Here is a 12,081-nt window from a genome sequence, read left to right on the forward strand (position 1 = left end):
TGTTCCAGTGCTTCACCATCTTTTCAGTTAAACATGAACATTTAATTTGTCTTCTGTGTATGCCTTCTATATGTATATATATAAGGTACATTCAACTACCACCTGTATTCTATGAATCTACTGTATCTGTCTTTATCTGCTGTATATATTCAGTCACCTGATTTCCAGGGTAGATCATTTGTTGTCTCTTGGAAGCTGGCATCAGACTGGTACAGAAGTAAAGGAAATGATTAGTAATTCAGTATAATCATTTTCTGGCAACTGAAAGACAACAAATAAAATTTAACTCTGTTAAAATTAGGTGCCCAAATAAAGATATTTCTGTCCTGAACTGCAGAAGAGCCAATCACCTGCAGTTCCCATGGTAACCTATGCTGACTGAAAGTGTTCAGAACAGTCAGAAATCAGGTCAGCAGAGTCTCAATTTGGGCACCACGAGCCATCATTAGAATGTTGACCTAAATACCAGTAAACATGGTTTTGTAACTGGTCCCAGGAGCTGGGAAGCAGCAACAAAGGCTGAAGAATACATGTAACCACGGCTTGTTGGTAGCTGATGTCTGAAGAGAATGCTGATCAGGAAGCAGGTCCTGTATGATCCCATCTAAATTTAATCTGTGGGAGAAAGTGTTAATACTCTTCTATGAAAAATCATCTTCATGATCAAAAGAGCAAATATTTTTATTTTTATCACTATTGTGGAGTAATTCTTAGTTTTTGTAGTTATTAATAATAATAAAGTAGATATTAATAATAACTAATAGAGTAATTATAATGAAACCTCAGCAGCCCATCAATAAAAAGATGAAAAAAAGGCCACTGTGTTTAAGCTGCTCGGTGATCTGGAAGGTAGTCTGAAGGGAGTGATACAAATGAATTTAAGGATTATCCGGAATTGTATACCTCTGTAGCAGCTGTGATGACATAAACACCAAGCCCTGTACACTTTGCCCTTCTAAGACTACTGCTTCATCCATGAAAATAATTTTTATGAACTAAACCAAGATAGAAAAAGTTTTGAGTTAAAGCAAGATAAAATTGAAATTTCTGACCAATGTGCAACAAAAGTTTCGGTTTTGTGAGGGATTGTTTTGTTGAATATTTAAATTAAATGGCTGAAAAATCTCATAAATAAATATGAGAATGTAACTCTTGCCTTGAAATGTTTTACTTTCTCTGTGTTTTCTTCTGATACTATCTATTTTTAGCAAGTAAACTATTCCTCTGGAAAATGCTATGTATTTGAAATGTTAAAAGTAAATGCAGAAAGGTCACAACCTTAAAACTGTGACTTATTCATTGCCCCAAGCCATAGGCTTTACGAGATGACAGGGTGTAGATTTGTTGCTTGGTAACATTTAAAATTGTATTCTTGGTCTTTTTTTACCATATACTTTTCCTAGATACCAAGTCCTGATGAGGGGTTTGAAGGAAAATCTCTTTATGACAGCTGGTATAAAAAAAATCCATCAAATGAATTTGAAGAGGTCCCCAGGTCAGTGACAAAAGAAAATAAACGACACACCAAAAATTATTGTAACTTGTAGAGTGTGGGTGTTAAAGAAATATTCACTTGAAAAAATGAGCACCTAAAAGAAATGGTGGGATTCTCAGTGGATATGAATTTCAGAGTTTTACTGATTGCAGCTGATATGCTATTGTAGAACAGTTTTGTGAACTTGCCTTTGTAGCATGAACAAGAGGCTTTATATACAAAAAGTGAAGCATGTAGTTCATAGAGATTTAGACAAATAAGGGTAGTATGCACAAACCAGCAGCAGGCACACAGGATGCTAGCTTAGCAGCTTTCCCTTGCACTTCCTTCCAGTCTCCTGGAAGGCCTCTGAGTTTGGGTAGCTGGGGAGCCCACCAGGCAGGTTTTTAAAACGCTGTCCTTCGAATTTACCAGAGTTTCTCTATAGAATCTCAAAGACTGATTCTATTCCATGGAGCCATGCTGGAACTGTTGTGATTTTTCTGAGTTGAGAGCCTGGGACAGTGGAAGTTCAGCAAGAGGAAGGTCATTGGGTCTTCTCAATGATTAAAGACAGTGAGTTAAATTCTCTTGAAAGTTTGATTTCTCTGACCCTGAGAATGATGACTCTGCTCCTTCAAGAACACAATTGATGAGGTGCATGTAATGTAGGGTCACAGACCATTCATGGTAATTGACAGAGGGGGCTAGGGAAAGCCTGTGTAGTGACTGCCACTGCAGAATAAGTAATTGCCACAGTGCTTGGAAGCAAACTAAAATTATACTTTAAGTATTGTCACTCAAGGCGTTTTCCTCTTTCTTGTTAAAAGAATAAATAAACTGGGTTCTGGCAATGACTTTGAAGTCTTTTTTCAACGTCTTGGCATCGCTTCGGGCAGAGCACGTTACAGTAAAAATTGGGTAAGTCTGTGTCTTTGTAATTTTGTCTCCCCTGTAACTACCTGAATAACATCACTTGTAATTGAGCCATTTAGGCTGCCAGCTTTTTGGAGTAGTTCAGTTTAGTGTGTCAGAGTGGAGTCCCCATTCATTACTAGATCTCTTTGTGCTACTGCAACACAAATATTCTATAACTGGGAATGGTCAACGTGGTGTCAGTCAGACAAAAGAACTTTGCTCAGCATAAATGGATGTGCTGAAAATTACCTATGGTTGAGGAAGGCTTATGAGTGGCTTATGACTTTTGAATGATTTGTAATAACTTAGGAAGATTTGAATTCAAAATGGTTCATGTTTTATGGGAAATACAGGATTGGCTGTAGAGCATCCTGTGAGATGAGACTGAGAAATGTTCAGGTAGCAATCTGTTCAATGTGGTCTTTTCCTCTGAAAAGATATATCCAAAGAAACAAACAGAAATGACTGTGGAGATCCAGGCAGAGAGAGGAAGAGCATTCTCAGCTTTATGTAGCCAATTAAAAGTTATGTGTCTGCTCTTAGCTACCTTCTGTAGGCTCTGGACATGGTCAGTGGAGAGGCATCTCCCAAATGACTGTTCATCTCATCATAGGTTGATGTCTAAGAGAGCCACCGCTGAGCAGTGGCTACGTAGGATTAGTGTGACCTGAACACTTGGCAGTGCCTTGAATCCTGCAGCAAAAGTTTAAAAGCAAAACTGAAGTATCCACAGTTGAATAATGGTTCTGCTTGGATTTGTTTGTTTCAGAATGTAGAAAAATATAGCAGCTATCCAGTTTACCACAGTGTCTATGAAACCTATGAAATTGTGGAGAGGTTTTATGATCCCACTTTCAAGAATCATCTGACAGTAGCTCAGGTACGGGGAGGGCTGGTGTTTGAATTGGCCAACTCCATTGTCCTTCCTTTTGACTGTAGAGATTATGCATCAGCTGTGAGCAACTATGCTCACATCATCTATAATTCATCAAGGAGTCATGAAGAGGAACTGGCAACATACAATGTCTCCTTTGGTATGTACGTCTTTCATCACACTCCTCTGTTAACGCTAGTAGTGCCTTACCTTGATGTATGTCTGTCGTGACCTGGTATTTCCCGTGTGCTCTACAAACAGTAAATAAAACAAGAGTCACACCCTCCAATAATTTGAAATTTCAATATTTTGCCACTAGTGTGCCTGTGTAGAGACGATGCCACTGCTGAGTAGAGCTAACACAATTGCATGTTCTTTGACCTGTGCATGGTTCACTGATGTTGGCAAGAAGCTATCTTTGGCTTAGTCCCTCAAAACTAATCACACTGCTTTGCAGTTTATGGTGTTGGATACTTCCCTGTCCAACACTGGTCATAGGATAATGCAAGTTAGAAGGAACCTCAGGAGGTCTCTAGGTCAACGTGGCAAAGGCAGGGTCAGCTCTGAGGTCAGACCAGGTTGCTCAGAGCTTTATCTCATCTGGTCTTGAAACTTCCGAGTGCAGAGACTACAGAACCTCTCTGGACCACAGTGATTGTCTTCAGGGTGAAAAATACTCTCCTTATATCCAATCGGAACTTCTTTTGTTTCAGTGTATGGGCACATGATGGCAAGTGCAAGCCCCATGATTAGTTTGCCTGGGGGGCTTTGTCAGGCAGAATGGTTCATTCCTATGCCACAGTGGGGATCTTGTGCTGTCATGTGAAATTTTATTTCATGTTACAGGGATCCACAATATGCTGCCTGTCTGAGAAGCCTTTATTTTATTGGCAACATTATACACTATTCAGCTTAGGGCTCGGCTGCCAATGACCAATATTTGGTTTGTGTGCGCATGCATAGGCGCACATACTCTCAGTCTTTCTCAAAACTCTGCATGTGTGGAGGGTTATACTAATCAAACATAGATAAGGATAGATACACCAATAAAACATAGACCTACCTCAATAGCCTGATTCTGGCAATCCTTGCTCTAGGTTTTGGTGTTTTGGTACATTCTTCAAGTAGCAAACAATAAGCTATATTCACAAAAATGCTGATTTCTATTGTCTCCAAGGCAGTTTTTCACACAGAATTGCGTAGTTTTTAATGTAGAAGTGTGGGGTCATCTGGTTTTCATTCAGTGAGAATTGACAGATCATGAGGACAGTGAAAGATAAAGCTTTAATTTGAATAATTTACTTTGTTAAATGATTGCTACAGAATTTGAAGTTACATGCTTCCTTCCTGTTCCCTCCAGATGCTCTCTTTTCAGCTGTGAAGAATTTTACAGAAGTTGCTGCTAACTTTCATGAGAGACTGCAACAAATAGACATCAATAAGTAAGTTTAACTCCAGTTTTTCTTCCATTCAAATACTCCATGTAGTCCTCTGGGCTCAGAGGGCATAGTCTTCACTTGCATTTGGTCCCCTGAATAACCCTGGTGTCAAAAGAGCGTCAGTCATTTGATTCATGTTAAGACCTTATGGATCTTTGTCTTTAAGGATCTGGTTACTCTAGGAAACAGAGTATAGAAACATTGAGTTAGTGGACATCAGAGACGCTGCAGAGCCTGGGAATCTAGCTATGTTAGCTTCGAAAAGTGTCCGAGCTAATTAGTGTCAATTGTTGACAGGTTTTAGTTGAGGAGCAGTGCCAGGATGATACATGGATATGACCAGAATTCTGGTTAGCATAAGCAAAGACAGGTCGGATGTGTAAATCCCTCCAAGTAGAGACACATCCTAGGATTTTGTCACTGTTTTATCATTAAACAACAGATGTTGGCTTACTGTCTTCATTTACCCACACTCTAGTTTTCAAGATACTGGTACCACTTAATAATAAAAAAAACCCACAACAGATGCACCATGATTGTAGTTGTGGCAAGTTTTTTGGTGAGCTTTCCCAAAATTCTATGCACCACCTGTGCCAAAAGGCCTAATCTGCATTTGACTTAACTCTTCATTTCTTCTTTATAGGCCATGATCAGAATGAGAAACTAAACTTCCTTTTATTTATACATATGTGTGTATTACATTTCTTGGGAGGAATCTAATCTAGCCATATGCTTACCCTTATGGAAGACTAAGTGAGAATAAAAGCCATCTTTGTAGTGGCAGCAGCATTCAAGATAAATGATTTAACAGTAATTATTATATAAATATGACATATTACTTGTATGTGACATTTTCAAAATAGTTTCATTGATGAATGACCTAAATCTAAGATTTAATTCAATGAACCGCTTTCAGTTTCCATTTACATCAGTGTAAACTTGAAACAGTTTCACTGATGGTAGTAGAGTTACTCCAGGCTTACAGTGATATAAATTTTACCATTTTTTCTTGGTAAGTACCTTTGAATTGCTACAATAAGTTATTTTGGATGTCAATTACCAAACCCACATGTATTCAGTATAATCATCTTCACAGTTCTTTTATTTGTTAAGCATCAGGAGCATGCTCAGAGCTATTCAAAGCACACAGTCACAGATGGTCTCTACTCTAAGGAATTTACAATCTGCTGTCAGGAAAACACAATTCTTGGATGATTCAAAAGATGATTCTAACATCACAAGGTTCCTGTTTCTCAGATGTTGTGGTTTTACATAAAAATAAATGTGATTTTATTGAAGTAATTTGCTGTTAGCTGGCCTTGAGGAAAATAGGCTGCCTAGAAAGCTGTGGTACAAAAGAAGAGAATGGTCTGCCTAAGCATCTTAATGAAAAGGAGATACAGGAATAAGATGTAACATGAGAGAAAATACCTGAAAGTGTCTGTCTTCTTTGACACTATTCTTTGGCTTTTAACAGCAGCTGTAAGAGACTTCCAGGTTATGAACCAGACTGTCTCATGGTACACATCAGCATAATGGTGTTGTGCAGGTTAGCTGACATGAGCTGTCTTCTGCAGGCTACACTTTAAGTCAACGTCTTGGATCTAATGGCCTTCATAAATCCAGAGCTGTGTACTCTGCGGCATGGGATGAGAGTGGGTCAAACACTAACAGCTAACGTATTCCTCTGTTTTCTTTTTTAGCCTAATTGCTGTCAGATCACTAAATGATCAGCTTATGTTTCTAGAAAGGGCTTTCATTGATCCTCTTGGATTACCTGGCAGGCCATTTTATAGGTAAGAAAGGCTTATTTTTCACTTTCTGCTTGGGGTATGCTATGAGAATTCTTTCAGATTTACAGGTCTTTAAATGGAATTGTAATGATTTTATTCAACATGGTAGAAGTAGATTAAACACGACAAATAAGATTGAAAAGGGAAAACAACATGAGGGAAAACTTCAGTGAGACACACTATATAGATTGAGGAAAAGTCTTGTTGGAAGCCTATTCAGGTTAGTAAACTCATTTCCATTGATTTCAGTGGGCTTCTAAACAGATCTAAAAGTTTGGCCTTGGACTCAGTTCAACTAGTTTCAGTGGTAAAAGATCTTTAGATCTGCAAGTTGGTTGATTATAGCAGAACAGTCATGCTAGCAAATGCAGTGTAGAGGGCAGTACTCCAACAGCAGTGAATTCAGTAGTTCTCGCATCCAGTTCAAGACGTAAATCGTGTTTGAGAGGCAGAATAGTCAATTCAAGTCTAGGTTTTTGGTCCTTGTACCAGTCTGCATAATTCATAATAAAAATCTTTCCACTAAAAAGTAACTTCAGAAGAGAATTTAAGAGCTACAGTCCTTGTACCTCCCATAGCTTCTGATTGAAAGTCTGTTGAGAACAGTTGAAAAGTCTCTCCTTAAAATGTCAGCTTTCCTACCTCAAAGCATGCCTATATCATTTGGAGATTGTGTATGTCTGTGAGAAAAGAAGCTGGCTTTTTTTTATCTTTCCATTTCATCTAAAATGAGGGAAAAGAAAATGCTTTAATCGACTTCATCTCAAGTCTTACCTATAAAGTTCTGGAATTCACAGGGAATAATTTAGCTTACGTTATTTTCTTGTTTCATAGATTATAGGTACTATTTCTGCAAAAATCTTACTTATTTCTCTCTTCAGTGTCAAGAATTTAACAGATTACATAGAAACATATCAGTTTTATTCAGAAAATAATGTGGTTTATTTTTCTAATGCAGAATATTGTTATTTTTTTTCCCTCAACTGCCCTACAGACATGTTATCTTTGCTCCAAGCAGCCATAACAAGTATGCGGGAGAATCGTTCCCAGGGATTTATGATGCCATGTTTGACATTAAAAACAAAGCTGATCAACATGAAGCCTGGGAAGAAGTTAAGAAGCAGATTTCCATTGCAGCCTTTACTGTACAAGCAGCAGCAGAAACACTGAAAGAAGTGGCTTAAATATCAGGAAAATAATCATCAGTGAAGACTGTATGATAGTTGGCAGAAGCCGCAAAAAAGAATCATTTAAAAACACTAGGAGGATTATTACAAAGAACACAAAATCCAAGAAATCTTTTTCTTTGCAACTAATATACCCAAGTAGCATGCATTTAGCAATGTTACTAAGGTAAGGTACTCCTTCCTTGGGAGAGCTCAGGCTTTACGTAACTTCTGAAATGAGAGTGAAAAAGTTTTGTGTTTTCTCTCAGCTTCATATTTTAAGAATTGCTAACACCTGGATTTTTTTTCAGAGCTTTGAAGTTTGCTAGCTTGATTATTATAGTACTGGTCATAGTGCATTAGAAAACCAGGAGTCATTTCACGTTTCTGAAAGTTTCTAATTTTGTTGCTGACTTTTTATTATTCACCTTGGAATTACATAATTATACTCCAAGATAGCCCTTTCAGCTCTCCTTTTACACAAAGAATCATGTATGAAGATGGGAAAACTGTCACATACTGTGTGAGGGTTGTATAATGATCATAACAAGTCTTGGGCAGCCAGCCCGGAATACTCATCCATGACATTCTTGTCTTCGCATGCTGAGTCTTGCAGCTGTTTGCACATAAAATTAAGCAAGAAGCCTTCTAGTCACCAGAGTAAAAACAAGGCAATATATCTTGTCAGCCATATAATCATCTCCCAAAACATGTCTTTTGAGATGAAGACCTACTTTTATTCTTTTATCCAAACTCTACCCCTGCTATGCCTTGTCCATATCGAGGTATTTTTAATTTGAAGACAATTAGAAGCAAAGAAAATTCATCATGTCCTTAAGTTGAAGGGATACCAAATTATTACCATCTTAGTAGAATCTGTGTTTCTGAATTTGGTGTGCAGCTTACTCTTATGCTTACTTAGTCTGCTGGAAAGACTATGATGGGACAACTGAGATCAGACCGAGAAGACTCAGAAAATCTGATCTCTCTATCTGACATTCTGCCACTAGAGGATTACTGACCTCTTGCACAGCAAATATTTTGTATAATATGATCTGCCATGCCTAAGAAGACTGTTCCATGATCTGATGGATTTCAGTGTCGTGGCAGATTTTTTTCTTTTCCATAAGACCTCCTTTGTTCATAAATTTTTCTACTTTCCACATTAAAAGCCTTTAGGCAAGTTACTATAGTTAAGTCATTATTTTACCTAGCTGTTGAACTTTCTCATAAAATAATCCAGTTTTCCAGATAATGAGAAACGCTCTTACACCCACGGTAATTGCTTAGTTATTTTCACATTTTTATCAAAGTGATTGGAGTGAAACCATGGAGACATGGCTTCCCCCAAATCTAGTAGTGCTCTTGGGAGACATTGCTGTCTTCAACTGTTTTATCACTGCTGGCTGCTCCACTGCTCCTTTTGCCACCTCTGAAGAAATCAGTCAGGTTAGTTTAGATCCTCAGTTAGGTTTACCTAGAGGAGTTTGTCTGCAGCAATCACGGAATCTGCTCTAGATGAACCTGCCTTGGCAGAGGAGTTGGACTAGATGATCTCCAGAGGTCCCTTCCGACCCTGACCATTCTTTGATTCTTTGATCTTGTAATTGATAGTAAAATTTCGCCATGCAGTGCGGGACAGCCATAAACAGCTTCTGTTCACCGGGAGGATACAAGAAGAGTATTTTTCTCACAGCCAGGAAGACATCATTTTTAATCTCTGTCCTAAGCATAGCATTGTTTCATTTAAGTTTAATTAGGGCCCTTTTTTGGCAATAGCTAGCAGATGTCAGTGGCCAGGATCTCACAAAATACAGAGATAGGTACACTCTTAACCTACAGCAACATCCAAAAAAATAATCATCTGTGGGCTGTCCCCTGACCACTGCAGGGAACAGGCTATAGGGACAGAAGGTCTCTCTCTCCTACTGGCTCTGTTCCCCTTTGCACAAAAAAAAAGAATTCAAGGCTAACTGGTCCAGAGGGAGGAAGCACCCATAAGGCTGGTTGTAACACAATGGCTTATCTGATGTTTTGGTAAGGTGGAATTCAAACTGTCCAGAGCTTTCTCCAAGATTTGGGTCTGCTTTTTGACCCCTCTTTGTTCAGTGCAAACCACAACCTATAGCAGTTGAATTTTGAAAGCAAATGGAGCTTTGCTTAATTTTTGAGAGAAGATCCTCAGATGGGCTCAGTCCAGCTCTTTCCCCAAGCCCTAACCCTGGCATTTATTATTAGGATTTGAGGTTAAACACGTTACACTCCATGCTATCCGTGTGGCGTTTCCCCGCTCTTCACCATGAAGCTTTTCTGATCTTCATTCTCAGAAACCTAACACTTGGTGCTGACTTTTCTTAAAACAGCCACTGTGATTCTTATCCTTAGCTTATCCAGCATCATCTTCAATGTCACTGCAGGAAACCACCACAGTTTACAAAATTATTATGACCATCCAGCAGTCGTTCTGTTTTTCCTCAATATACTGGGCTGCAACTTGTGCCTGTTCAACAGCTTCTTCAAAAGCTGCTGACATGTTTGTGTCTTTATCTGGGTCTTGCTGAGAGAGGGAAAGACAGCAGATGGCAACAACCCCATGGTATTCCCCAAGGAGGGGGAGGAGGTGCTCCAGGCGATGGAGCAGAGATTCCCTGTCAGCCCGTGGTGCAGCCCATGGTGAGGCCGGCTGTGCCCTGCAGCCATGGAGGGTCATGGGGGAGCACAGACCCACCTGCAGCCCGGGGAGGACCCCACACCAGGGCAGGGGGATACGCGAAGGGGGCTGTGACCCCATGGGCAGCCCGCGCTGGAGCAGGCTCCTGGCAGGAGCTGTGACCCCATGGGGAGAGGAGTCCTGGCTGGAGAAGGTTTTCTGGCAGGACTTGTGACCCCAGGGGGGACGCAGACTGGAGAAGGCTGCTCCTGAAGGATGGCACCCCGTGAGGGGACCCACGCTGGAGCAGGGGAAAAGTGTGAGGATCCTTCCCCTGAGGAGGAAGAATTGGCAGAGGCAACGTGTGATGGACTGACCACAGCTCCCATTCCCCCTCCCCCTGTGCTGCTCAGGGGGACAAGGTAGGGAAATAGGGCGTAAAGTTGAGCCTAGGAAGAAGGGAGGGGTGGGGGGAAGTGGTTTTTAATTTTTGGTTTTAGTTCTCATTATAGTTCTCTGATTTGGTTGGTAATAAATTAAACTAATTTCCCCAAGTCAAGTCTGGTTTGCCCGTGACAGTAACTGGTGAGTGATCTCTCCCTGTTGTTATCTCAACCCATGAGCCTTTTGTTCTATTTTCTGTCCCCTGCCCAGCTGAGGAGGGCAGCAGCAGAGCCGCTTTGTGGGCACTTGGCCTCCAGCCTGGTTCAACCCACCACAAAGCTGTAATTGTATTAAAATGAATCCTTGCCTATCATGAAACCAGCAATGTCAATGTTACTTTGGCTGGAAAGTGTGTTGACCTGACAGCATAATTTCTAAATTAAGATGCTGTCAACACAAATCTTACTTTAAGTGTTGGTTTAGCTGAGAGAGAGCAATCACTGGATGTCAGGATGTTTGAGATGGGACCTGTGCTCATCTCTGCTTGCCTGAGCAGTTTGAAATGTGCTACTGGACTACAGACAATGCCATGGTGGAGCAGAGCAGCCAAGTCTCACAGCTGGAGTCAGAGAAAATTGTATTCCTTCACTTGATGGACAGCAGCTCCCCTGGGCCAGGGATTGTAGGGAATGGAAGAATATCACACAGTCACAGGATCATAGGGTTGGAAGAGAACTCAGAAGGTCTCTGGTCCAAACCTCTGCTCAAAGCAGGGTAAGCTCCAAGGTCAGACCAGGTTGCACAGAGTTTTATTGAGTCCAGTGTTCAAAATCTCCAAGGATGGAGATTGCATAACCTCTCTGTTCAACACTGCCTCATGATGGAAAATCTTTTCCTTATATCCAGGCAGAACCTCTTGTTTCAGTTTATGACTGTTGTTTCTCATCTTCCTGTCATGCGCCACTGAACAGGCTGGCTCTGTCTTTTTGAGAAACTGCTTGTGCATGCTGGAAGAGATCATTTGGTTTGTGTTCAACGCACAGTCCTTTACTCTTTCTACCTCACTGGGTACATTCCTCTTGTAGAAGAAAGGGTCAAAGTTTGCAAGCTGAACTGTACAGCTGCCAGCAATGTGAACTTCATGTTAGCTGGAATCTGATAATGGACTCCTGAAGTTCAAGATAACAGAGATTCCATCTCAAAGCATCAAAATCCACAACCCTTTTAATTTGGTAGTCAGATAGACTGCAGAGGCCGTGAGAGAGTGCTGAGAGACTGCAACTGGCAGTCAGAAGGAGACTACTGGTTTGAAATTGCTGTTAAGCATTCCCCTGTTGCTTTTTCCTGCAAGAGCTGCCAGGAAACCATAATCCAGGGGCCTTT

General features: G+C 40.4%; 1 protein-coding gene across 1 annotated transcript; it reads left to right on the forward strand.

Annotated features, from left to right (window-relative positions):
* Nucleotides 1–1,403: 1,403 nt before the first annotated feature.
* On the forward strand, nt 1,404–7,682 carry LOC104502562 (putative N-acetylated-alpha-linked acidic dipeptidase; the record flags this gene model as incomplete). The annotated part of the gene is made up of 6 exons (XM_010150871.1): nt 1,404–1,495; nt 2,305–2,395; nt 3,162–3,426; nt 4,627–4,708; nt 6,409–6,501; nt 7,493–7,682. Coding segments are annotated over 6 exons (813 nt in total), but the record flags the coding sequence as incomplete, so codon positions are not given.
* Between the last annotated feature and the right edge of the window lie 4,399 nt (nt 7,683–12,081).

The sequence above is a fragment of the Eurypyga helias genome, unplaced genomic scaffold (genome assembly GCF_000690775.1).
Source record: "Eurypyga helias isolate BGI_N326 unplaced genomic scaffold, ASM69077v1 scaffold844, whole genome shotgun sequence".
Classification (NCBI taxonomy): Eukaryota; Metazoa; Chordata; class Aves; order Eurypygiformes; family Eurypygidae; genus Eurypyga; species Eurypyga helias.